Source organism: Dermochelys coriacea, chromosome 16 (genome assembly GCF_009764565.3).
Source record: "Dermochelys coriacea isolate rDerCor1 chromosome 16, rDerCor1.pri.v4, whole genome shotgun sequence".
Lineage (NCBI taxonomy): Eukaryota > Metazoa > Chordata > Testudines > Dermochelyidae > Dermochelys > Dermochelys coriacea.
Genome location: NC_050083.1, coordinates 2652318 through 2679952, shown reverse-complemented (window position 1 = coordinate 2679952; position 27635 = coordinate 2652318). Strand labels below are relative to the sequence as shown.

The window sequence follows — 27635 nt, the reverse complement described above, 5'->3', positions numbered from 1 at the left end:
ACCTACCCATGATTTCCTATCTTTTAACCAGTTACCAATCCACGAGAGCACTTTCCTCTTATCCCTTGGCAGCTTACTTTGCATATGAGCCTTTGGTGAGGGACCTTATCAAAGGCTTTCTGAAAATCTAAGTACACTATATCCACTGGATCACCCTTGTCAATATGTTTGTTGACCCCCCTCAAAGAATTCTAGTAGATTCGTGAGGCATGATTTCCCTTTACTAAAACTATGTTGACTCTTCCTCAACAAATTACGTTCATTGTAGTAAGAGGAGGCCTTGAAACATAAATTCTTGCATCAGAGGCCCAGTCTGAGGCCTGAAGCCTGAACCAAAGTACTTCCAGCCAGTGATAAGCAAAGCTGGGCTGTGAGCCAGAGGCAGGCCCCACTCACAGAAGTTGGCAAGAAAAGGTTGTTAAAAGCACGTGCACACACACATAAGGGCTAATGAGAGGAACTGGCGCCAAACACTCCACAGACATAACAAGAAACAGGCAGGTGCATCTTAAAGACAGGGTCAAAAGGACAACATGATGGATAGATTTGTTTGAACTATAATGAGTAATCTGTTCTGCAACTGTACAAAAGTAGGTCCGGAGCACACATCTTTGTTCAGCCTAGGGGGCTGACTGAGCTGCGTCCATTGCCAGGGAGCACAAATTCGTAGTATGCCCTGTAGAGTCTATAGGGAACTATCACTGTGCTTCGTTTGACAATAAAGCCGGCTCGGGTGCCTTCGTACTTTACTAATCTGTGGTTTTTGGGGGTTCTCTCAGGGTCTGCTGCGTTAGGTATCTGCGCAGAGCCGGGGCAGCACACAGTGGGAACATGCACGCAGCCGACTGTTATCATCGTCGAACAAGAGCAGAGCACCACACCGGAAGCTACCGACAACTTTCATCTATATGTCTGACAATATTGTTATTATACTTACAACCAGTTTGCCCGGTGATGAAGTCAGGCTTACATGCCTGTAATTACCGAGATCACCTCTGGAGCCCTTTTTAAAAACGTACACTGATGTAATAGTGCTTTGCACTGGTGTAAGGGAACTGTGGCTGGTGCAGCTATTGAGGTAAAAATCCCCCTAACCAACAGGGCTGGCTCTAGGCACCAGCAAAACAAGCAGGTGCTTGGGGCAGCCCATTTCTAGGGGCGGCATTCCAGCGCTGGGCATTCTGCCCCTAGAAATGTGCCCCCACCACCCCAGCTCGACTCCACTCCACCTCCGCCAGCTCCCCTGAGCACGCTACTGCTGCTCCGCTTCTCCCCGCTCCTGCCCAGGCTAGATGCGCCAAACAGCTGTTTTGCGCGACAAGCCTGGGAAGGAGGGAGGGAGGAGGGAGAAGCCGAGCGACGGCACTCCCGGGGGAGCAGGCGGAGTGGAGGTGAGCGGGGCGGGGGGTTGCGGGGTTGGGGGAGCCGCAGGAAGCAATGGGAGGGTGCGGCACGCCCGGAGGAGCAGGCGGAGCAGATGTGAGCAGGGCGGGGGGAGCCGCAGGAAGCAATGGGGGGGGGGTGCGGCACACCCGGGGGAGCAGGCAGAGCGGAGGTGAGCGGGGCGGGGGTTTGCGGGGTGGGGAAGCCGCAGGAAGCAATGGGGGGGGTGCGGCACGCCCGGGGGAGCAGGTGGAGCAGAGGTGAGCGGAGCAGGGGGAGCCGCAGGAAGCAATGGGGGGGTGCGGCATGACCAGGGGAGCAGGCGGAGTGGAGGTGAACGGGGCAGGGGGAGCCGCAGGAAGCAATGGGGGGGTAGGGCACACCCGGGGGAGCAGGCAAAGCGGAGGTGGGGGGGTTGCGGGTTGGGGGGAGCCGAAGGAAGCAATGCAGGGGGATGCGGTACGCCCGGGGGAGCAGGCGGAGAGGAGGAGAGCGGGCAGGGTTGCAGGGGGGGAGCCGCTGGAAGGAATGGGGGGTGCGGCACGCCCGGGGGAGCAGGCGGAGCGGAGGTGAGCGGGGCGGGGGGAGCCGCAGGAAGCAATGGGCGGGTGGAGCACGCCCGGGGGAGCAGGCGGAGCGGAGGGGAGCAGGGCGGGGGGTTGCGGGGTGGGGGGAGCCGCAGGAAGCAAGGGGGGGTGCGGCATGCCCGGGGTAGCAGGCGGAATGGAGGTGAGCGGGGGGGGGAGTGCAGGGCGGGGGGAGCCGCAGGAAGCAATGGGGGGGGTGCGGCACGCCCAGGGGAGCAGGTGGTGCGGAGGTGAGCGGGGCGGGGGGTTGCGGGGTGGGGGAGCCGCAGGAAGCAATGGGGGGGGTGGCACGCCCGGGGGAGCAGGTGGAGCGGAGATGAGCGGGTGGGGTTGCGGGGTGGGGGAGCCGCAGGAAGCAATGGGGGGGGGTGCGGCACGCCCAGGGGAGCAGGCAGAGCAGAGGTGAGCGGGGCGGGGGCTTGCGAGGCAGGGGGAGCCGCAGGAAGCAATGGGGGGGGTGTGGCATGACCGGGGGAACAGGCAGAGTGGAGGTGAGCAGGGCGGGGGGTTACGGGGTGGGGGAGCCGCAGGAAGCAATGGGGGGGTGCGGCACACCCGGGGGAGCAGGCGGAGCGTAGGTGAGCGGGGCGGGGGGAGCCGCAGGAAGCAATGGGGGTAGTGCGGCATGCCTGGGGGAGCAGGCGGTGCGGAGGTGAGCAGGGCGGGGGGAGCCGCAGGAAGCAATGGGGGGGCAGCCCGCCCGGGGGAGCAGGCGGAGTGGAAGTGAGCAGGGCAGGGGGTTGCGGGGTGGGGGAGCCGCAGGAAGCAATGGGGGGGTGGAGCAGGCCCGGGGGAGCAGGTGGTGCGGAGGTGAGCGGGGCGGGGGAGCCGCAGGAAGCAATGGGGGGGCGGCCCGCCCGGGGGAGCAGGCGGAGCGGAGGTGAGCGGGGCGGGGGGTTGTGGGGCGGGGGAGCCGCAGGAAGCAATGGGGGGGGTGGAGCAGGCCCGGGGGAGCAGGCAGAGTGGAGGTGAGCAGGGCGGGGGGTTGCGGGGTGGGGGATCCGCAGGAAGCAATGGGGGGTTGCGGCACGCCCAGGGGAGCAGGTGGTGCGAAGGTGAGCGGGGCGGGGGGCTGCAGGGCGGGGGAGCCGCAGGAAGCAATGGGGGGGTGCAGCACGCCCGGGGGAGCAGGCAGAGTGGAGGTGAGCAGGGCGGGGGGTTGCGGGGCGGGGGAGCCGCAGGAAGCAAGGGGGGGGTGGAGCACGCCCGGGGGAGCAGGCGGAGCGGAGGTGAGCGGGGCGGGGGGCTGCAGGGCGGGGGAGCCGCAGGAAGCAATGGGGGGGTGCAGCACGCCCGGGGGAGCAGGCGGAGCACAGGTGAGCGGGTGGGGTTGCGGGGCGGGGGAGCCGCAGGAAGCAAGGGGGGGGTGGAGCAGGCCCGGGGGAGCAGGCGGAGCCGGGGGGGGGAAGAGACGAGCAGAGGCGGCAGAAATCCCGGGGCCGGCCCGGTGAGCAAACACCTGCTCCAGCCAAGCGCGGACGCGGACGCGGACGCGGAGCCCGAGCTCGGCCGCCCCGGGCCCCCGCCGCTCAGCCTGGCCACGCCCATGAGACGCGTCAGCGCGGGCACCGAAGCCTGTTTATGCCGAAGCCCATTGAGACAAGGCGTCGCGAAGTCCCGCCCCGAAGATCTCATTCTCACCCAGTAAGGGAACGTATTTAATGAGTGATGTGTATGTGAACCAGTCAGCGCGCGGATCATTGGCACAACCCCTCTTTATCTCGGCCTCTTTCTCGTCCATTCAGTCCAAGCCTATCTGAGGAGTGACAGGCAGGTCGTCCTATGAGCGGCGGGGTGGAGGGCGCAGGAGGAGGAGGCTGCGCGGCGCGGCGGGCGGAGTCAGTCGGTGCCATGGCGGAGAGCGACTGGGACACGGTCACGGTGCTGCGCAAGAAGGGGCCGAGCGCGGCCCAGGCCAAGTCCAAGCAGGTCAGGGGTGCCCGGAGGCCGGGCCGGGGCTGTCCGAGCGGGTCCCCTCAGGCCCGCCCTCCCCTTGGAGCCGCCCCCCGCCTTGGCAGGGGGCTGGGCCGGGGTCCGGGTCCCGCCGCGGCTGAGCTCGCGGGTACAGGAGCCCCCCGGGGCGGGGAGGCCGCGGCTGAGCTCGCGGGTACAGGAGCCCCCCGGGGCGGGGAGGCCGCGGCTGAGCTCGCGGGTACAGGAGCCCCCCGGGGCGGGGAGGCCGCGGCTGAGCTCGCGGGTACAGGAGCCCCCGGGGCGGGGAGGCCGCGGCTGAGCTCGCGGGTACAGGAGCCCCCCGGGGCGGGGAGGCCGCGGCTGAGCTCGCGGGTACAGGAGCCCCCCGGGGCGGGGAGGCCGCGGCTGAGCTCGCGGGTACAGGAGCCCCCCGGGGCGGGGAGGCCGCGGCTGAGCTCGCGGGTACAGGAGCCCCCCGGGGCGGGGAGGCCGCGGCTGAGCTCGCGGGTACAGGAGCCCCCCGGGGCGGGGAGGCCGCGGCTGAGCTCGCGGGCGCTCGGGGGGATGTTTGTGGAACGGGCTCGGCGCGCCCTGGCTGCGGGTCGCTGGCCGCAGCGGGGCTCGGGTCGGCCCGGGGCTGTGGGACTTGCCCCGCTGCCCTGTGCGCGGGCTCGTGCGGATGGCTGCGAGTAGGGCTCCCGTGTGCGCGCCCAGTCCTCTTCCCATTGCTCCCCACCAGAGCCCGTAGTGGAAGCGGGCTGGATATTTCCTGCTCGTGGGGGCCTCTTGTTTCGGGCATAACTGAACTGAATGGGATGCTCTCAACCAGGGGTCTGGGGCCCCGAGCCCAGCCGGCTGGGGCTGGAGCCTGAGCAGCTTAGCTTTGGGAGACCCTTGTGGTGTGAGGCCCTGGGCAATTGCCTTGCTGGCTACCTCCTAAGGCGAGCCCTGGCTTGTATTTGCAGAAAGCCAGTTATTGTGGCCCAGGTGCGCCATGGAGTTTTTATAGCATGTTGGGGAGGAGGGCGGCTGCCCTCAGAAAGAAAAAGGTTGAGAGCCCCGCTCCAATAAACAGTCCTGAATGCAGAATCGTGTCAATGCTCTGATCCAGCACAGTTGGAAAGAGCCTAAAATGGAAAAGGGATTTTTGTCTAGCTTGATTTGTTCCATTGCTGGCACATGTAGGGTAGGCTTTTTTCTAATAACTTGGTGTCTGTGCAGTAAGATTAATATACCTAGATTATTGCACAGTGACAAATTGCTGCTCTTCTCTCGTGACATCTTGGTGCTTTCCATCTTCTTTGCTGAAAAGACAGAATTGACACTTTGAGGCTTCACTCTTATCCAGGAGAAGCAATGACTTGGCAAGATATAATGTTGCACCTTGGATTGCTACTTCTAGTAGGAATAAAATGGAATACAGCTGGAAATACAGAATTGCAGATAATGTAGTTCATCTTTCAATATATGACCCTGCTAACCAGGCTGAGAGGGGCATTTGGCACAGATTCTAAAAATTAATCTCTCTCTCTTAAGCTCCTCCAGTGTTGCATTGGCTTGTTCTTGTGTGTGTTTGGACATTCAGTGGCTTTCAAAGGGTCTTCTCTATCTTTAATGGGGGTAACAGTTAACTTACTGTATATTAAAAATATTTCAAAACTGCTGTGCATCAAATAAGCTGGCTGATGCAACATAATGGGGTGGAGCCTAAACAAGCATAAACTACTTGGAGTGTTTGTCCTGCCCCAACCCCAGTGGAAGGAGCCTTTGATGCACATCTAATACTGCAGTGCTCCTATTGTCTATTCACTTTTAAGAATTTTTGTGACTGGACAACAGCTTTGGGAAGAAGAAGCTGCAAACTTCCCAAGTTCATACTATTTCACATATGGATTCATTGCCTGAAAACAAAGTCATGTAGCTGTTTGGTGCAACTACTGTTGGGTGGCAATAAAAATGAACACAGAATTCCTAACTGTTAAGTCCATCCATGAACAGTCATACTAAAAACCTGTATGATAACCATCTCTTAGCTGTTTCGTAATCATCTGTCACCTTGATGCTTTTGCCCCTCATGGTACAGCAACTAAATACCAAGTTCTGTGACCTTTGCCTGTCATCCGTTTGTTCCTAGGTAACTCTAAAAGTTCCAGGGTGAAACTGGAGCATGTAGCTTTGGTATCAGTGGAGATAAGTACTTATCTCCATTAACTTGTACTTAGTTTGAGTTTGTGTTAATAATACTAATGGTTTAGTGCTGCATTTTGTTTACTGGCTACTTAAAAAAATAACCATCTATAGCAGGGGCAGCTCTAGCAATTTTGCTGCCCCAAGCAGCCGCCGCCACAACAGCGGCAGAGCAGCTGCCGAATTGCCACTACGGGACATGGACTGCCACCCCATTCTAATTGCCACCCCAAGCACCTGCTTGGAAAGCTGGTGCCTGGAGCCGGCCCTGATCTATAGTCTATGTATCAGAGGGTAGCTGTGTTAGTCTGTATCCACAAAAACAATGAGGAGTCTGGTGGTGCCTTAAAGACCAACTGTTTTATGTAGCTCCATGCATCTGAAGAAGTGGGCTTTTTTTAACCATGAAAGCTTATGCCCAAAGAAATCTATTGGTCTTTAAGATGCCACCGGACTCCTCATCTATAGCCTAAGTATTTTAGGAGAGCAAGTGGATAAGTTAGCTAGGTATGGAAACAATCTCTTATCCAACTGTGGGAAGTCATAAAAGAGCATTTCTGTATATGCTTGAAACAATTTTTTTCTGGCAAGTTTATAGACAGTTAGTTAGTCTTTAACTAGACAATACTTAAAAATGATGACCTCAACAAAACATCTGAGTGAATGAAATTAGACCATATGTAAGGTTAAGATTCTGTCATGGGTATTCCGGTCATGGGCAATAAACAGAAATTCATGGTAGCCTGTGAACTGTCTCTGACTTTCACTAAAAATACCCTGGGGGGCAAAAGGAGGAACAAACAGCACTGCCAGGGCTTGCAGTTGCTCCAGCCCCACCAATGCTCCTGTGGCAGGGACTGACTGCTTCTTCTCCAGCCCCAAGAGGGCTGACTGCACTCTGACTACTACCTCAGAGGGTTGGGGCCCAGCACCATAGCAGAGGTCCCCTGGGCAGGCTGCTGGCTAGCTGTTTTGGGGGTCCTGGGGCATGCTGCTGGCTCTGCCCCGCCCCAGAAGAAGTCATGAAGGTCCTGGAAAGTCATGGAATCTGTAACTTCCATAAGAGAATTGTATCCTTAACCATGTCTTCAGATATATGCAGCTTCAGGGTCTGTCTGCAGTGCAATGTAAGCCCAAGTTTAGTAGAACTCAAGTTAGCAGACCCTGGGTGTGTTTAATTTAGGGCTTGAGTGTCCACACTGAATTATGTGGGCCTGAGTCCAACCATCCATGTCCTAGGCTTCCTAGTGCCTTTCCAAAATGTGGCCACTCTAGCCCTTTGTTTGTGGTGCAGTGTGGAAAAACTTGACTGTCCACCAAACCTGACTATCCAGAGGACAAAGAAAATCAGCCCATGGGATTGTAGAATACTTTTGGCAGACTCCTCAAACCCAAGTCCAGTGGGACCACATCTACACTTCAAAGCAATAGGGATTGAACCCTGGATCCCCGCTTGACTCAAGCTCAGAACCTTCACCCCCAGGGGGTCCTGGGACTCTGAGTCAGAGGAGCACCTGTATTCCCCCCAAGCTTCATATCACATTTGGATGCCGTTTGCAGCAGGACGGGAGATGCCGCCCCTCCTATCCCCCTCTCTCTTCCACTGGGGCTGCTGCTGGCCAAGCTGCTCCCCCATGGACCTGGTCTCACTAAGCTGGGGTGAGAGGACAGGGCCTGTCTGTGCTTGTGCCTCTGGCTCAGGAGTTGGTGCTTCAGCTGCTGCTATACTGAAAGTACTTGGTGTGCTGACGCACTCAGGCTCACACTTAATCTCCCTCACACACTAGTGGTGGTGGTGTTACTTTCCTGTCGAAATGCACATATATTCTCTGTATTTTTTTTTCTTTCAAAGTTCTTTAAGAACTACAGTGTTTCTTTTAGTGGCTTTTTTTTTGGACTGGTTTGTCCATTTCATAGTTGTTTGTTTTCCCCTTTCTTATGCTTAAATTGAATTCTTTGAGTAGTGAGTTCTAAAATGCCTAACTGGTCCTGACTGGAGTAATTATCATATTACTTACCATGTTGAGCTTTGTCGATCATTATTTAAAGTGATACAATCAAATGTGATCCTTCTTGAATGTAAATTTAGCTTCTCACCTTAGCAATGCCAGTCTAAAAAAAAAATTAGCTAAATGCATAACTTTAGACACACTGCAGATGAAGGTTATTTATTTTCAAATGATATTTTTAGTTACATCTGTAAAATAACTTAATTCATATGAAAACAAATATGGTTCCAAATCCGATACTAAGAGCAATGATGGAGTGAAATGTTAGTGAGTCACGTACATAATTGTGATCACCAAATACAAATGCCAAAATTAGAAAAATTTCCCATTCTTAAGAGGAAAAAAACATAATCACATGTTAAAATTAAATACGTTTTGAGTAGTGTGAAAACAGTTGACTAAAATAGAGTAGATAGTGGCAGTAACACAGATTGTCTGTTAAAGAAAGAAAACATATTTTATTTGTATTTATCTCTACTAAAGATGGCGTATAAAGTATCATCAGACATGTGTTTCTGATACCTTGTAAGGCTCCGAAATTGATACCTCAAGGCTTGGGATTGGAAATATCTTGTTGTATTGTCCCCTGATTGTTCTAAATTTACATATAAACTTAAAATATGGCTTTAATTGGGGTTTGTATATTTTTTCTTTATATAGTAATTAGGAGTACTGTATCAGCTAATTTCTAAGAGCATATTTACACTAGAGAGTTAAGTCTATTTTATGTTAATTGACATTGATCCTCCGATTTAAGCAATTTGATCTTGTGTGTCCCCACTATGCTCATAATGTCGGCAGAGTGCATCCTCCCTAGCAGGACTTGCATCAATGCACAAAGTGCTGCACTATGGGTGAGTGCATGGAACTGAGTGGAATTTGGGGTTGGGCTTACGATGCCTCATGGGACCAAAACATTTGCGTGGGTGGTTATAACATGGCATTGGCCTCCCATGATGCACTTACCTCCCTCTCTCCCTGAAATCAGCAGCAAAGAAACCAAGCCTTTTTTGTGCCTTTTTTCCTAAGCCTGGGTTACCCGCACAGACACCATAGCACAGCAAGCATGGCCTCTGATCAGCTGTACGCTGCTGTTGTGAGCATTACAAACACCTCATGTCTTATCCTGCAGTATATACTCAGCCGAAGCAGGAGCCACCGCACGGAACAATGTGATGCCACACAAGCAGCCCTGCTGGAAGCCATGGACCGGAGCAATTAGCAGATGCTGGCAACCGTCACGCATCACCTTGACACAGTGGAATGCCGCTTCTGGGCCCAGGAAACAAGCACTGACTGGTGGGACCATAGTTATGCAGCTATGGGATGACTAGCAGTGGCTGCAGAACTTTTGAATGCGTAAGACCACTTTCATGGAACTGTGTGAGGAGCCTTCCCCAGCCCTAAAGCGCAGCAATAGTAGATTAAGAGCTGCTCTGACAATTGAGAAGTGAGTGGCGATAGCTCTCTGGAAGTTTGCAATGCCAGAGTGCTACCGGTCAGTGGGGAATCAATTTGGAGTGGGTAAATCTACTGTGGGATCTGCTGTGATCCAAGTTTCCAGGGCAATCAATAGACTTCTGCTACGAAGGATAGTGATTCCAGGCAACGTGCAGGGCATAGTGGATGGTTTTGCCACTATGCGGTTCCCTAACTGCTGTGAGGCTACAGACAGAACACGTGTGGTGTTCCTTGCCAAGCTGTTCCCTTCATTGCATTTTCTCCCCTGTAAACTCCACCTCCACTAACCACAGTGTACTGATGAAAGAGGAGAAAAGGCTCTTCAATCTGTAAAGTTTTATTATGGTCACAAACACACAGACAACAAAGAAAAGTAAGATGATGATGATGATGCAGGGGAGGGAACAAGGAAAGCTTGCTTACAGATGCCCTTTCCCTTACCTATGATGGTTATTGCAGTGCGTCTTCTGGTCCTTGTACCCTCCCCTGGTATTGAGTGCTCCTCTTCCCCCCCGGATGTTTGCGGGAGGCAGGGAGGATGTAGAACTGGATGATGATGGCAGCAGGTTCAGCATTGGCTCCAGAGGGATTCTAGCATCCAGCTGCCTTTCTTGAACCTCAATCAGATGCCTCAACATAGAATATCTGGGTTGGAAGGGACCTCAGGAGATCATCTAGTCCAACTCCCTGCTCAAAGTGGGACCAGTTTTTGCCCCAGATCCCTAAATGGGCCGCCTCAAGGATTGAACTCACAACTTTGGGTTTAGCAGGCCAATGCTCAAACCACTGAGCTATCCCTCCCCCCATGTCTGTTTGTTCCTTCATAATCCACATCATCTCTTCCTCTGTGGCACGCTTTTGTTCCCTATATGCTGTCCTTATGCAGGCTGTCACACATAGCGTAATCCTCCATGCTTTGAGCTCTGTCTTGTCACTCTGAGGCGCGCATTAATTAATTGAACATGTCCTCCCAAGTAGTCTTTTTCTGCCTTCTAATCTGGGAAAGTCTCTGTCCCAGTGTGGAGGATGTGCTGATGGACGGGTTTCAGCTATAAAGAATACAAAGCACAAGGGTAGAATTGACAGTGCATGCATTGTTTCTGGTGCAAGGCTAATTATTTTTATAAAAGAAACATCTCTCAATGCAGTTCCCTGCAAGCCACAACATAATCACAACCACTGGCTATTGCAGGAGTTGGTTTGCTGCTCCAGCCATGGTGTGTAGGCCACAAGGCATGGGTGAGAGGTCTTGTCTTCGCAAAAGCTGCAGCACATTCTTGGGATCACAGGTTGGAACTTGAGAAAAGGCCCCTTTTCCCCTAGCAACCTTGATGTTGCTTGAGGACAGGCACCAGTGTCAAGCTCTGCAAATAGTTTGATTGTTACAAAAGTGGCACTGGGGGGGGACAAATGAGAAACATCCACCTCCCCATTTTTAAGTGCTGGTTGCAATATGCGGTGATCACTTCCAACCACAACCAGGGCATGCTTAGGAAAGTGTGTTTCTGTGACCAAGAATTCACCAAACGGTGGATTACTTGTCAAATTGCTTGTGGTTTAAAGGCTAGTATTTAAACCCACCCCCACCCCCGTTTCCACTAGGTGACCACATACGATATCACTCTCCTGAGGAAAGGAGTACTTGTGGCACCTTAGAGACTAACAAATTTATTAGAGCATAAGCTTTCGTGAGCTACAGCTCACTTCATCGGATGCATTCGATGAAGTGAGCTGTAGCTCACGAAAGCTTATGCTCTAATAAATTTTAGTCTCTAAGGTGCCACAAGTACTCCTTTTCTTTTTGCGAATACAGACTAACACGGCTGCTTCTCTGAAAACTCTCCTGAGGGTAACAGAGGCAGAAAGGGAGCAGATGCTGCAAGCGTCTGGGTACAGACCTGGTCCTTGTGTTGCAATGCTGTGTGCTGCAGTGATGCCAGCAGAGTTAATATTGGAGTGGCATGGGATGAAACAAGGCAGCCCTTCCCAGAAACCTTCTGCAAAGGATTGCAGAGTACCTCCATGAAAGCTTCCTAGAGATCTCCATGAAGGATTCCAGGGCCTTCCCCTGCACATAAAGTGTTTTTTGGAGAGCACCTTCTGCGTTGCTGGAGTGGTCACAGATACCCATGACACCTCCTTTTTTCTTCAGATTCAACATTAAAAATAATAGCATGTAACCCCTACAGTTTGATTGGAAATGTGGACTCACCAGAGGTGCCTTACCCGGCATCACACTCTGCTAGCAATTGGTCCTGTGCGGGGATGAGCTCCAGAGTTTAAAAAAGGTTCTTGGCTGTTGGGGGAGAATGGATCCTTCGCTTGCCTGCCTCGCATTCTCCTCCTCTTCCTCATCAACAATGTCCTTGTTGTTGCTTGAGGTCGCCCGGGGCTCCTGGGAGGTATCCATGGAGCATTTTGGGGTAGTGGTGGGGTCGCTGCCAAGAATCACATGCAGCTCCTCATAGAAGCAGCATGTCTGGCTCAGAACCAGAGTGACTGTTTGCCTCCCTTTATCTTCTGGTATGCTTGCTGAAGCGCCTTTATTTTCATGTGGCACTTCTGTGTGACTGTGTTGTAGCCCTTTTCCCTCATGCCCTGCGTGATTTTGGCAAAGATGTCAGCATTTCTTCTGCTGGATCAGAGCTCTGCCTGCACAGACTCTTCTCCCCACACAGCAATAAGACCCAGCACCTCCTGTGTACTCCATGCTGGAGCACATTTGCAGCCTTGAGCATCTATGGGCAGCTGTGCTGACAAGCTATCCATGCTGATCAAATAGGAAATGAAAATTCAAAAGTTTCCAGGGCTTTAACAGGGGGGCAGCTGTTTCTTGTGTACCTGGCTGATGTGCAGTGGAGTTGAAAGCACTCTCCAGAGCAGTCAAAGCAGAGCACTGTGGAACACCTCCTGGAGGCCAGTTCCTTCTAATTATACAACACCGTGTCTACTCTATCCCCATGTCAACCCTTGGATGTCAAATCAAGCGCTGTGCCACTCATGGAGGTGGAGTACAAAAGTTGACTTTATAGGCCCTTGAGGTCAGCGGAAGGGGACTTGGTAGTATGGACACATACGTTATTAAATTGACCTAATGCGGCTTATGTCGACCTACCTTTGTAGTGTAGACCAGGCCTAAGTTATCTGCAAAAAAAACTTAGTTATCAGGTGCCTTAAGTAGCACCTTGAATCATGGGTAAAGTTGCTGTCTTCCCCTACTCCCCTGGTCTGAAATTGCACCCCTTCCCTGGGTTTTCACGATTTGTGGGAAGATGGTGGATTAGGCTTGAGCCTGAGTTTGAACCTGGGACTTAAATTGCAGTCTAGACACACCTCTAGATGTTATCCTAGCCCATTTTACATTGCTTTCTTGATAATAGGGACTATAGAGCAATGTTTCTTTCTCAAACTGGATGAAGGAAGATTAAAATCCACAACTTTTTTTCTCCAGGACATCCAAAATGTCTCTAATATGGAGAGTTCTTCCAATGTACTTCTCAGAACTAATAAATCTCCTATCCAACTGCCAAAGCAGGCTACTTCCTTTCCTCTCCTTTTGTAGTAGTCATTGCAGGTGCCTGGATACGTGCTCAGGGAGGTGTGTGTTTGGGGTTTTTTTGCCTTGCAGCATGGCTGTTTAAGGATGATGGATCATTCTTTGTTAGTGTTTTTAAATAGAGGTTTGTGCCTTATGTTAATGGAACTAATCTTGATAAAGTTAAATTTCTTATTTCTAGGCAATCTTAGCAGCTCAGAGAAGAGGAGAAGATGTAGAGACCTCCAAGAAATGTAGGTATTTCTGTCTGGGAGGTGGGTAGGGAAGGCCAGTTTCATGTTTTCCTTTAACTTCATAGTAACCCTGTCACAATTTTAGGGTTAGCTGCACACGTACCCCAGCGTTCCTCAAGAGTATCCACTTCAGATTTCAGGGTCCCAGCCCTTTTGTCTCTGACAGGGACCTTATCTCTCTTCCTCCAGATTGGGGATTTAGGGTTTTTGCAGCACCTCTGATTTTTTTCCCCAGCACTGTGTAAACTTTCTCCAGGGGTTACAACAGTGTGTGTTAGTTGCAAAGCAAATTGCATTTAATCGTAGGGAATATATTAAACAAACAAAAGTTCCCATATGCATGGTAAAAGCTTATCAAAGGTCACCCATTCATCCTAGGCGGTCCTAATAAGCCAGAATCTTTTAAACTCTTCTGCAAGGGTTTCCCTCATAGAATATCAGGGTTGGAAGGGACCTTAGGAAGTCATGTAGTCCAACCCCCTGCTCAAAGCAGGACTAATCCCCAACTAAATCATCCCAGCCAGGGCTTTATCAAGCCTGACCTTAAAAACCTCAAAGGAAAGATTCCACCACCTCCCTAGGTAATGCATTCCAGTGCTTCACTGCCCTCCTAGTGAAAAAGTTTTTCCTAATATCTAACCTCCCGTCCTCTCTCTCAAACGGAAGGTCATGGCCATTTGTGGAATTAAAAAAAAGACCCATGTGTCAGTTTAATCTCGGGGGGGGGGGGGTATGCCAAAAACCTTTTCCTTGTCTGTTGGTCTCTGGAAAACCCAGTTTGAACCATTATATGCCAACATCCCCCGGGGTGATACCTCTCTGGAAGTGTTTGCGTCCTGACTGATTCCCCTTAATCCCACTGGCCACCAAACAGCTGATTGGTGGTGGGTTGGAGGTGCTGGGAGGGAGGAGGAGTTGCTGATCAGCAGGACAATCTCTTCCCCCCACCCCCCCCCCGGAGCACCCATGGTGTTGACACCTGTGCTTTTACACTGCTCTTTGTAAAGTGGGCCGTTAGTGGGTATAAACGTCATTTACCCCTAAATCAAGGCCCCTTTATGCTTATTGAATTATGTAAAAAGGACTTGGTGTACATGAGAAATGAGCTCTGTATCTTTTTAAAAAATACTTGCTTTTTACATAAATGAATTCGTTTATGTATATTGCATTTACAAAACTCTTAAAAACAGATAAAGCCTTTTTTGGGAAACTACCAAAAATATAATTTTGGCTAAAATTCTTTAATCCAAAAATGCAGCCTGGAGCAAATATCTAAAAGATAAGATCCTAGTGGCTGATATATAATAGAACTGTTACAGCATCTTTAACCATAGCACCACTGTTATGCAATGGAGCTAAAATAATACATATTTCCATAAATTCACTCTTTCAAAATACAAGTGAGATTCATAAAAATAGCTATTGCACTAGTTTTTAGTTATGAATTAAATCATTAGATGTTTGGAACTCTTGCAATCTATTATGTTGACAACCTGAGTATTTAAAGTTCTTAAACGCTTGCATAAGACACACTTTTTAAAGAAGTGTAAACATGTATTTACATAATAGTGTAATGATACTATTCTGTCTGTACTTTTTTGATTTTTTTCCCCCTAAAAACCTTAGAGAAAATAACATATTTAAGACCTCTTGACTCTCAACAGTCCTTCAGTCATCTTCGTTCTGCAGAGGTCTCAGGTCAGGCTCTGACGATACATAATACGTGTGCTTCAATAGTTAAGGATAATAAGGAATGTTAAAGAAAACAATGGGGAGAAGTTAAGAATGGTGAATGTTGATTTTTAAATTTGTGCATTTCCTTTCTAGATGTTGATTGTAATAATGTAATCCAGAAAAGGATAAAACACATCTCTAGCTCATTAAAGTACCTTTTTCTAATAAAGTTTGCTATATGTAATGATCAGACTTGAAAGCAAATATAAATTTAAGTGGAAATAAAGGAGAAGGGGGGGATCCAGAGTAGTCCTTTTTTTGATCAAGGTCTAAATTTCTTGGCCAAGGTACAAGCAAAGTCCGGACTCCAGAAAAACATTTTTCACAAAGCAAGTGCCCCTGTTCAACAAACGCATACAATGCTGTGCATTAGTAATATACCCAGGGCGTATTGCTTATATTGTTAAATGAAATCAAACCACTGTATAACCTAAAAATAACCTCCAGCAAAGATGTAATAAATTACATCTGAGATTTTGAGAAAGTACATAGATAAAAAATGTCAAATAGATGTAAATATTAGCATTAAAACACTTACAGAAAACTGTTTTTGAATCCGTTTTGAGTTTATGAAGAGTATTAACTTTGCTTTTGTAAAATTATTGTAGGCATATATAAAACCATATTTGAAACTTCCAAGCCTTTTGTGGCTTATTTAATATTCGTATCAGAGTTTGAAAGAAAACAGTCCGTACACATGAACTCTTTATCTTAGCTTTATGATTCAAGTCTGTCATTTAACAAAACAGACCCACACACATGTATTAAGCGTGTTAACGTGAATAATCACTGTGAAATCTGTTAAAACTTCAATATCACTACTGAGAATGAAATGTTATATGGCAATACACATTTAAAATATAATACTCACCATCAGTGGGAAAAGTGACAGGTCGTGTGCTGGACAAGGACCTTGACGTTTGGAGTGAGTTCAGTCAAGGCAAGATGGCTCCAATCACTCCCCTCCCCTCATTCCCCTGGTCATCTTCCAGCTCCCTGCCCAGAGAGGCTCCCGCCATCCCACTCTCTGAGCCCACATGCCAGCTCATTTCCCCCACATGGCCTGCTTGTCCCATCTCTGTGCTGCTACTGGCTGGTGGGGCTGCAGCTGCATGGGCAGCCACCCTAGGGACGTGCTGCTCCCAGCCGCCCACTCCCTGCTGGGGGGGGGGCCTGCGCTGCAGAGCAGGCAGCTCTAGCCCTAGCTCAGCTTCAGCCCATTTGACCTTTTGTGCTGAGGGGTGACTAAGGCAAGTTTTGGGGTGACTATAGCCCCCCAACACTGCACCTGACTCCAAGGCTCCACAATGTCCCTTCTAAATAAACAAGGAAACAACCAAAAACCTTAAAGTTAAGTTTTGTCTCTCGCTAATAATCAGGTACAGAGGCAAAAAATACTGTGCTCTTCTTGCTTTTCAAAGATTTTCTGTGTGTGATGTTAAGGTCTCTTACAGCTTGAGAGAGTCTGTGATAACCGGAAATCTAATGAACTACCAACAGCCAAAAGTGTGAAAACTTGAAGGGGAAGGGATTTTTATTCAGGTTGTTTAAAACTTTGTGGATTTTTTTGTTGTTGTTGTTGCTAATGCTGAATTATCTTTAATGCTTAACATTTTGGGGAAGAACATCGTTTGTTAAAGAGTCAACACCCTCACTTTTTGGGTTATTCAGAGAGAACTAACAGTACATCCTCTGAGACCTTCAGTGGGTCCTGCAGTAAAACCAGGGGAAGCGAGAGTTGACACAGATCCCTTTTTTAAAAAAAAAACAAAAAAAAACTTGGCGCAACAAGTGGGAGTACGCTAATAACACTTGCAGAGGACACAAAGTTGGGAGGTATTGCTAGTATGGAGGAGGACCACACTATCACATGTGAAGATCTGGATGACCTTGTAAACTGGAGTAATAGAAATAGGATGAAATTTAATAGTACAAGGTCATGCACTTACAGACTAAACAAGATTTTTTTTTTTGCTATCTGCTGGGGACTTATCAGTTGGAAGTGACAGAGGAGAGAGACCTGGGTGTATTGGCTGATCATTGGCAGCTCACAGTCATCCTATGTAATGCAGCTATGAAAAAGGTTAATGCTGTCCTAAAATGCATTGGGGAGGTATTTCCAGTAGAGACAGGGAAGTATTAGTACCACTATACAAAGCACTGTTGAGCTCTCATCTGGAATACTGTGTGTGGTTCTGGTCTCCCATGTTTAAGAAAGATGAATTCAAACTGGAACAAGTGCAAAGAATGGCTACTAGGATTATCCAAGGAATAGAAAATCTACCTTATGAGAGGAGACTCAAATAGCTTGGCTTGTTTAGCTTAACCAAAAGGTATAAATACATCAGAGGGGGAAGACTTATTTAAGTTAAGCGCCCGTGGAGACACAAGAACAAATGGATATAAACTGGCCATGAACAAGGTTAGCCTTGAAATTAGATGAAGGTTTCTAACCATGAGAGGAGAGGAATGAAGTTCTGGAACAGCCTTCTAAGGGGAGCAGTGGGGGCAAAAAACCTAACTGGCTTCAAGACTGAACTTGATAAGTTTATGAAGGGGATGGTATGATGCAGCTATCTATAATGGCATATGGTCCATTGATGACTGCCAGTAGCAAAAAACCACAATGTCTGGAAATGAGACACTAGATGGGGAGGGCTCTGAGTTACTACAGAGAATTTTTTTCCTGGGTATCTGCCCAATGGGTCTTATCCAAATGCTCAGGATCTAACTGATCACCATATTTGGGGTCGGAATTTTCCCTTGGGGTCAGATTGGCAGAAATGCTGTGGGTTTTTGTTTGTGTTTTGTTGTTTTTTTTGCCTTCCTCTGCAGCATGTGGCACTGGTTGCCTGCAGGTTTAAACTAGTGTAAATGGTGGATTCTCTGTAACTTGAAGTGTTTTAAACCATGATTTGAGGACTTCAGCAACTCAGCCGGAGCTTAGGGATCTATTTCTAGGAGTGGGGGCAGGAGGTCAGACTAGATCAGTGGTTCTCGTCCAGGGCACCCTGCGGAGTCATGAGCAGGTTTCAGGGGTCTGCCAAAATAAACCAAAGAGCCAGCATTAAATTCTCTGGGGCCCAGGGCTGAACCCAAAGCCTGAGCCTCACTGCCCAGGGCTAAAGCCAAAGCCTGAGCAACTTAATTTCATGGGGCCCTGAACGGTTGCCCTGCTTGGTACCCCATAACATTGGCCCTGGTTTTTAATCTACTGGATATGCAGGAAAAACAGTTGTGGCACAGGTGGGCTGTGGCTTTTTGTAATATGTTTGGGGGGGAGGGGCTCTGAACAAAAGAGGTTGAGAAACCCTGGACTAGATGATCGTGATGGTCCCTTCTGACCTTAAAGTCTATATACATTATAAGCAAAAAGGATGTAAGACCAGTTTGTATTATTTGCAGGTCACTTTGAAATTAAAATGTATATCAAGGAATGTTGGTTTGAAATGCGTTAGAACTTTTTTTAACTCTTAAAGTGCACTGTTGAGGGAAAGGTAACAATGTTTGTTTGGAATACCCTTATACCTCATGCACCATTTGGTTGGCAAATGCATGCACAAGAGGAAGGTAATTCTGCATGGTTGAAAAACAGCCTCAACGATCCATCTGACAACACTAGAAATTCCTGAAATCCTTGACCACAAATGAAAATTAGTTCTACATAAAGTCAAAACTGGAAATATTTGTAATCTAGTGAGAGTATAAACTTTTCAGGTGTATAGGTTGAGGTTTGGATGGAATTAGCTTTGTTGCTGGATTATGCAGTGTAATATTTTATGCATGTACACTCAAATATTATGAATTGTGAGAGTATTTGGGTACTTAGCTACCTTCTCTCAAATGAGTGTACTTTAACTTTTCTTGGTCCATGTACATTTTATTGAGTAACAGCTTTAAGGCCCTTCATACTCCACAGTGAGCTAGACTTAAATTATGTGGTAGACTGGAAGTTCTATAGCAGTTCAAAGTCAACTTAATATTTTAAACTCAAAAATGAAAACCAATAAGTCAATAGTCTTTGTGTTTTGGTAGTGCATTACATTTTATTCTGGCCCTAAATTTTCAGTTTTCAACATGCCACAGACTGCACTGCACAATTCTATCATACAAGTTATGGTGGGAGTGGTAGGGGAGCTTGAAGTGCTTGGCAGCTGGGGTAGGAGATTGCGGGTAAAACATTAACAGGGTTTCTGGTAAAGTGGCCAAAAGCATAGTTTAGATTGTTGTCATTTGGTTTCAGAGTCAAGCCAATAAAGATTAATAAAGCAGTTAACACCTGTCTCAAGTATTATTTCAGGCAATCTGCAGGCAATGTTGCCTCAGTTACACTTGACTTTTGTTTGGAAGGTTTTCTTTGCAATCATCAGTGCTGAATTTTTTTAATTAAAAGCTTAGGTTCTGAAGAGTGATTCTAGGGTAACTTCTGCATCAGTGGAACTGATGGAATCTGGGGGAGATGGTTGGGAGATGTCCAGGTAACCTCTACACCGGATTTTAACATTGATAGGGAAGAAAATGAAGTAAGAAATGATACAGCTGTGGGTGGGAGAATGGACATAAGGAGGAAGGGTAGTTACATATCAGTCTAATAGGTGATACTGGCGGTAGAATGTCTGTGTACCTAATCGGGTAAAGAATGTGAGCGAGGCCAAATAGCAAAAATTAAGATGTTTGTACACCAATGCAAGGCGCCTAGGTAATAAAATGGAGGAACTAGAGCTACTGGTGCAGGAAGTGAAACCAGATATTATAGGGATAACAGAAACATGGTGGAATAGTAGTCATGACTGGACTACAGATATTGAAGGCTATGTGCTGTTTAGGAGAGATGGAAGTAAAGGTGGTGGAGTAGCATTGTATATCAATGATGAGGTAGACTGTAAATAAGAAGCGATGGAATGGATAAGACAGAATCTGTCTGGGCAAAAATCACATTGGGGAAGAAAGCTACTGGAGCCTGCCCTGGCATAGTGCTTGGGGTATGCTACAGACTGCTGGGATCCGATCTGGATATGGATAGACCTCATGTTTTTAATGAAGTAAATATTAATGGGAATTGTGTGATCATGGGAGACTTTAACTTCCCAGATATAGACTGGAGGACAAGTGCTAGTAATAATAATAGGGCTCAGATTTTCCTAGATGCGATAGCTGATCCACCTAGAGGGGATGCCATTTTAGATTTGGTTTTGATGAGTCGTGAGGACCTCGTAGAAGAAATGGTTATAGGGGACAACCTTGGTTCGAGTGATCATGAGCTAATTCAGTTCAAACTAAATGGAAGGATAAACAAAAAATATATCTGACTAGGGTTTTTTTATTTCAAAAGAGCTGACTTAAAAAAATGAAGGAAATTGGTTAGGGAAATGGATTGAACTGAAGAATTTGTGGCTCTAAAGGCAGAGGAGGCCTGGGATTACTTCAAGTCACAGCTGCAGAAGCTATTGGAAGCCTGCATCCCAAGAAAGGGGGAAAAATTCATAGGTAGGAGTTGTAGACCAAGCTGGATAAGTAAGCATCTCAGAGGTGATTAAGAAAAAGCAGGCTGCCTACAAGGAGTAGAAGATGGGAGGGATTAGCAAGGAAAGCTACCTTACTGAGGTCAGAACATGTAGGGATAAAGTGAGAAAGGCCAAAAGCCATGTAGAGTTGGACCTTGCAAAGGGAATTAAAACCAATAGTAAAAGGTTCTATAGCCATATAAATAAGAAAACAAAGAATTAGGACTGCTAAACACTGAGGATGGAATGGAGGTTAAGGATAATCTAGGCATGGCCCAATATCTAAACAAAGACTGAGGCAAAGTATTGAATGAGACTAATGAGGAGCTTGGGGATAATGATAGGACCACAAATGGGAATGAGGATATGGAGGTAGATATTACCACGTCTGAGGTAGAAGCCAAACTTGCACAGCTTAATGGGACTAAATCCAGGGGCCCAGATAATCTTCATCCAAGAACATTAAAGGAACTGGCACATGAAATTGCACGCTCATTAGCAAAAATTTGTAATGAATCTGTAAACTCAGGGGTTGTACCGTATGACTGGAGAATTGCTAACATAGTTCCTATTTTTAAGAAAGGAAAAAAGTGATCCAGGTAACTACAGGCCTGTTAGTTTGACATCTGTAGTATGCAAGGTCTTGGGGAAAAAAAATTTGAAGGAGAAAGTAATTAAGGACATTGAGGTCAATGGTAACTGGGAGAAAATACAACATAGTTTTACAAAAGGTAGATCGTGTTAAACCAACCTGACCTCCTTCTTTGAGAAGGTAACAAATTTTTTTTAGACAAAGGAAATGCAGTGGATCTAATCTACCTCGATTTCAGTAAGGCACTTGATACGGTTCCACATGGAGAATTGTTAACTAAATTGGGAAAAGGTGGAGAAAAATATGAAAATTGAAAGGTGAATAAGGAACTGGTTAAAGGGGAGACTACAATGGGTCATACTGAAAGGTGAACTGTCAGGCTGGAGGGAGGTTACTAGTGGAGTTCACCAGGGATCGGTTTTGGGACCAATCTTATTTAATCTTTTTATTACTGACCTTGGCACAAAAAACAGGAATGTGCTAATAAAGTTTGCGGATGACACAAAGCTGGGAGGTATTGCCAATACAGAGAAGGACCGGGATATCATACAGGAAGATTTGGATGACCTTGTAAACTGGAGTAATAGTAATAGGATGAAATTTAATAGTGAAAAGTGCAAGGTCATGCATTTAGGGATTAATAACAAGCATTTTTGTTATAAACTGGGGACGCATCACTTGGAAGTAACGGAGGACAAGGACCTCGGAGTATTGGTTGATCACATGAGCTGCCAATGTGATATGGCCATAAAAAAAGCTAATGGAGTCTTTGGATGCATCAGGCGAGGTATTTCCAGTAGAGTTAAGGAGGTGTTAGTACCCTTATACAAGGCATTGGTGAGACCTCATCTGGAATACTGTGTGCAGTTCTGGTCTCCCATGTTTAAGAAAGATGAATTCAAACTGGAACAGGTACAGAGCAGGGCTGCTAGGAATGGAAAACCTGTCTTATGAAAGGAGATTCAAGGAGCTTGGCTTGTTTAGCCTAACCAAAAGAAGGCTGAGGGGAGATATGATTGCTCTCTATAAATATATCAGAGGGATAAATACCACAGAGGGAGAAGAATATTTAAGCTCAGTACCAGTGTGGACACAAGAACAAATGGATATAAACTGGCCACCAGGAAGTTTAGACTTGAAATTAGATGAAGGTTTCTAATCATCAGAGGAGTGAAGTTCTGGAACTGCCTTCCAAGGGAGGAGTGGGGGCAAAAGACATGTATGGCTTCAAGACTAAGCTTGATAAGTTTATGGAGGGGGTGATATGATAGGATAGCCTAATTTTGGCAATTAATTGATCTTCGACTATTAGCAGTAGATATCCCATCACAGGCCATTGGGCATGTTAGATGGGGTGGGATCTGAGTTACTCCTCTGATGGTTTAGCTGATTGTCATATTTGGGGTTGGGAAGGACTTTTCCTCCAGGGGAGATTGGCAGAGGCCTTGGGGGTTTTTCGCCTTCCTCTGCAGCGTGGGACACAGGTCACCTGCTGGAGGATTCTCTGCACCTTGAAGTCTTTAAATCACAATTTGAGGACTTCAGTAGCTGAGACATAGTTGAGAGGTTTGTTACAGGAGTGGGTGGGTGAGATTCTGTGGCCTGCATTGTGCAGGAGGTCAGACTAGACCATCATAATGGTCCCTTCTGAACTTAAAGTCTGTGATTGTATGATAAAGTTATGGTGACGTGAATGTGTAGAGTGATGAATGCTGAAAATTCTACAAAACTTGGGGAAGTTGATTGACTTTCATCAAAGTGCTTGTTCACCCTAGTACAGTTTTGACACTGCCTCTTCTTGATTTTTGTTTTAAATGCTAGGGGCAGCAGGCCAAAACAAGCAGCATTCTATCACTAAGAACACAGCTAAGCTGGATCGGGAGACAGAGGAGCTGCACCATGACAGAGTCCCCCTTGAGGTGGGCAAAGTAATCCAGCAGGGCCGACAGAGCAAGGGCCTGACACAAAAGGATTTGGCCACGGTGAGTGCTTATCAGTGTCGTTTGGTCTCTACTCCGGCTTTTCCTTAGCCAGGCTCTGTGTATGTGAGGGAGCTGGGTTGTAAATGGTGTCAAATTAGCCTCCTGACTGGTAAGTGGTGAGGTGGTATCATCAAGGGTTAATATAACACCTCAAAACTTTTCGGTGTACTGGCTAACTAGCAGCTCAGGTGGTGGACCAGGGATCTCTGTCTGGAACATGTGAGCTATGTTGTGGGCGGGAGTTAAAATGGCTTCCTCTCTAACCAGCTTAGCCCTGGCATAGTAATTACTGACGTACGGTGTTGAAAACCTATCCGTATCTGAGCTTTCAAACAGAAGTATCTGCCATGCTGCTGGACTGCTGTAGCTTGTGGACACTCTCCGCAATAGTTTTTGTATCCAATTTCTTGAGAGTGAGGCAGACCTTTTTACGATACAACTGTTATTGGCATGGTAGCGCCCAGATAGAAGAAACCAGTGATGACAGGCAGAATTCACTCTTGCAAGTCTGGTGTACTTCTTCTGAGAAGATGCAGCCACTCGTGTAATATGGGATGTCATTGGTTGTGTTTCTGAATGTTCACTGTTTGTTAAACTGATGTGTTTAAAGCACATCTTCTTTTTAGAAAATAAATGAAAAACCACAAGTTATTGCTGACTACGAATGCGGAAGAGCAATCCCCAACAACCAGGTTCTGGGCAAGATTGAAAGAGCCATCGGTGAGTGTCAGATGCACAGTTGCTATCTAACCACTTCAGTGTGGGGGAGAGGGATGCTGCTGCTGTCGTTGATTGTCTACAATTAACTCCTTTCTATTTGCACCTAGCATTCTCTAGGGAAACAGCATGTGTTGCTCTGCCGGTAGGATGCTTGCAGGGTTGATGTCAGTGCTGTTTCATGGGTTCTCCTATGGCAGTGGTCACCAACTGGTCAATCGCGATCGACTGGTCAATCCTAGAGGATTTCTCGATCGATCGTGATCTCTAGTGGGGTAGCAGGGCTGCTGCTAAGGCAGACTCCCTGCCTTCCCTGCCCCTGGGGCCGCACTGGAAGCAGCCAGTGCAGCCCCAGGGGCAGGGGTCTCCCTCTGTGCGCTGCTCCTGCCTGCAAGCACTGCCCCAGCAGCTCCCACTGGCCAGGAATGGGGAGCTGTGGCCAGTGGAAGCTGCAGGGGCAGTGCTTGCAGAGAAGGGCAGTGCGCAGAGCCACATGCCCCCAGCCCCTCTTCAGGGGGTGGCGGTGGGCCTGGGTAGGTAGGGAGCCTGCCTTAGCGGCAGCTATGCTACACCACCAACTGGGAGCTGCTGGAGGTAAGTACTGTCTGGTGGGAGGCTGCACCCCAGTCTGGAGCCTCCTCCTAGAGCCAGCACTCCAAACCCCCCTCCTGCACCCCAAGCCCCAGCCCAGTCAAAGTGAGTGAGGGTGTGGGAGAACAAGAAACAGACAGAAGGTGGGATGGAGGGAGTGGGGCTTTGGGGAAGGGGCAGGGTAGATCCTGGGTTGCCCTTAAATTCAAAATGTGATCTTGGGCATAAAAAGGTTTCAGACCACTGACCTATGGGGTGTCACTTTGCATCCTAATGTTAAGATTGTTTCTGCTGATTCAGAAGCAGGAACTCCGAAACTTTCAACTTTCCTCAAGAATTGAAAACTCTCATTGGTTCAGTGTCTGGGACTTGCTCTGTCTCATAGTGATTTTTTTTTGGATGGCAGACACCTGAAGGTCTTATGTAAATCCAAAGTCATGTATTTTGCAGTGAATACATTGGGAGTGGGATAAGTTTGTGGAGGAGATGGTATGATGGGATAACATGATTTTTGGCAATTAATTGATCTTTAACTATTCATGGTAAATAGTCCCAATGGCCTGTGATGGGATGTTAGATGGGGTGGGGTCTGAGTTACTACAGAGAATTCTTTCCTAGCTGGTGAATCTTGCCCACATGCTCAGGATTCAGCTGACTGCCATATTTGGGGTCAGGAAGGAATTTTCCTCCAGGGCTGATTGGAAGAGTTTTCCTGGGGGTTTTTCGTCTCTCTGTGGCATGGGTCACTTGCTGTAGGATTTTCTGCACCTTGAAGTCTTTAAACCATGATTTGAGGACTTCAATAGCTCAGACATAGGTGAGAGGTTTATTGCAGGATTGGGTGGGTGAGATTCTGTGGCCTGCGTTGTGCAGGAGGTCAGACTAGATCAGAATGGTCCCTTCTGACCTTAATGTCTGAGTGCCCACCTTTCTAGTTATGCAAAGCCTTAATTTCTAGATATTTGTAATGGACTAGAATATCTGCTGCTAAAACCGTCTGAAATGGCTTTTGCAATGATGCTTAGTCAGTAGAGTGATGCTTCTCAGACTAGTGATTTCCCCCCTCCCCCCCACCAGTATTATTCTTCAGGCAATGACTCTGCTAATGTCCTGTAAGTTACCTGAGCAAGGATCAATTTTTCCAATTACCTGTTTCAATTTCTTTTCGGTTATGTATAAAGCCTGATGTTTTTCTTAAATAAATCTCCCTTTCTCCTCCTCCCTCTTTTTGTATTTGTTCTGTCTTGTAGTGGGTGACTTCTCCCTTCCCTCCATCCCTCCCTCCAGCCACCTTAGTTCATTTGTTGGGCTGTTTGAGGATTCAGGGTGACAAGTATGTAGGGAGGACTCAAGTCAAACTGCTGAAAGTTGTCTCCTTTGTGTCATTCCAGGTCTTAAGCTACGTGGAAGGGATATTGGAAAACCACTTGAGGCTGGCCCAAAAGGGAAATGAAAACAAAGCCTCGAAATCAGTTTGTTCAGACTGATCTCATCTGGCTGGTGCTCTTTAACCACCAGAATCTCTCTTCATGTTGCCAAGCAGAACAAGAGGGTTTCAGACTTGCTTGGGGGGGATGGGGACTTGCAGAATTTCTACCTGCTGTAAAAAGGCAAACTTAAGAAATGATTTTGTTTTTTCCCTTCTTCTTTCTGGAGATTAAGAAACTAAACCCAATAAATATTGCATCTAATTTTGCCAGAACAGTGTGTCTTGGTGTTCAGAACTAGCTATTGATAAGACAGTTGGGGTGATCTGAAATAGGATAATTTAATTGGAGCAATTTTAAGGGAGGGTGGGTTGGGAGAGGTGGGGATTGGTCAGAATCCATATTGAAAAGGGGTGGGTTTGGGGCACTATATTGGAATGACGTTTGTTTGTTCCTTCCAGCCTCTTTTAAAAAGATGTATAATAAAGTTTGTTACCCTTCTGTTGGCTGGTGTGATCATTTCTTGGGTCTGTCCGCTGGAGGTGGCTCACCTCCCCAGCGCCTGTTTGGTGTGTGGAACTACACACAATGGAAAATGCATAGAGCATTGAGGAAATCACTGAAGTTTTAAAGTCAGAGAGAGCACAGGAGGAGTCAGATGTCAGAAGCAGTGAAGTGAAATGTTCTTCTGTGTGGCCTGGGAAAGCGGCCTTGAACCGTCTGAAACCAGTCATGGTGTTGACTCTAATGCAGTGGGGGTGGGTTCAAAGAGCAAGGTTATCACAAAGAAAGTGACTTAGACTAAACCAGGAAACTTCCAGCTAGTGAAAAATAAGTACTTCTACCCAGCACCATTCTCTTTTTTTTGTACCAAGCCAGTAGTTCCCAATGGACCTGGACAAACTTCTTTTAACCAAAATGGGTGCAAATATTCTGAGCTTGCCAGGACTCATGCTAGAGATGACAGCTCAGTGTAACTTAGTGTAATGGCCTGGGTAAGATCAGCACTGCATCTTATGACCTCTATATAGTACTGCAAGAGAGAGACTTGCTGATGAAATCTGCACATTTCTCTCTGAAATGAGTGCTGAAATGTAATACTTTCCTTCAACCAAGTTTTCAGAATGATGGTTCTGAAGAAGCTAAACTTGCACAACACATTCTTGTACTTGTAGAGAGGCAGAACCAGTTGGCTAGCATCTCTAGACTATATTCTTGTGGTTCAGACTGCAGGCTTCCTATTAGCTTAAATGATGCTGTACTTCAGGCTCCACAAATACAGCTGTGGATTGTGGGGGAAATAGGCTGAACAAGAATAAGTCCTGTACAATAGGAAATGTGCTTGTGCCAACTAATCTTCAAAAGCTTTTTGTTTAGCAGTGTGAAAAATGGAGGACTTGGAACTCCCTTCATCTTCCTCAGTAAGACTCTGTAGTGACCCCCACTTCATTCTCTCTGCTGCTCCCTGGAGCCCAGCTCACATGGGGAGTTTAGCTCATGCTCTGAATACTAATGCAATGCAACCATTTCAGTTACGTGGCCCCTTCACCTTGATTTCTCCTCAGCATGCCTTTGATGAAGGGAAGAGCGGATGGTGAGATACAGTAAGTGGTTTGCCCATGATCATGTACAAACTCTGGCAGAGCTTGGACTTGAATCCAAGGCAGTGGCTGTAGCTATTGGACCATCTATCTATCTGTAAGTTCAGGTGATTTACTATCCTCTTTTTAGAATCATAGAATATCAGGGTTGGAAGGG

General features: G+C 47.6%; 1 protein-coding gene across 2 annotated transcripts; it reads left to right on the top strand.

Annotated features, from left to right (window-relative positions):
• The first annotated feature begins 3718 nt into the window (after window positions 1–3718).
• Window positions 3719–26378, top strand: EDF1 (endothelial differentiation related factor 1). Of its 2 annotated transcripts, none has more exons than XM_038374911.2 (5): window positions 3719–3899; window positions 13279–13330; window positions 22982–23142; window positions 23769–23862; window positions 25842–26378. In XM_038374911.2, the coding sequence occupies exons 1-5, from the start codon at window positions 3753–3755 to the stop codon at window positions 25901–25903; spliced, it is 516 nt and encodes a 171-aa protein (XP_038230839.1). In that variant the 5' UTR covers window positions 3719–3752; the 3' UTR covers window positions 25904–26378. The 2 variants fall into 2 exon arrangements, with proteins under 2 accessions (XP_038230839.1, XP_043354624.1); XM_043498689.1 differs by having other exon boundaries at window positions 3740–3899; window positions 23970–25927.
• Window positions 26379–27635: the final 1257 nt, after the last annotated feature.

Excerpts from the sequence above, each read along its gene's own strand:
- EDF1 (XM_038374911.2), top strand. The coding sequence starts at position 3,753 with ATGAGCGGCGGGGTGGAGGGCGCAGGAGGAGGAGGCTGCGCGGCGCGG. Across the intron at positions 3,900-13,278 it reads CCCAGGCCAAGTCCAAGCAG|GCAATCTTAGCAGCTCAGAG; the intron begins GTCAGGGGTGCC and ends TCTTATTTCTAG. Across the intron at positions 13,331-22,981 it reads TGTAGAGACCTCCAAGAAAT|GGGCAGCAGGCCAAAACAAG; the intron begins GTAGGTATTTCT and ends TTTAAATGCTAG.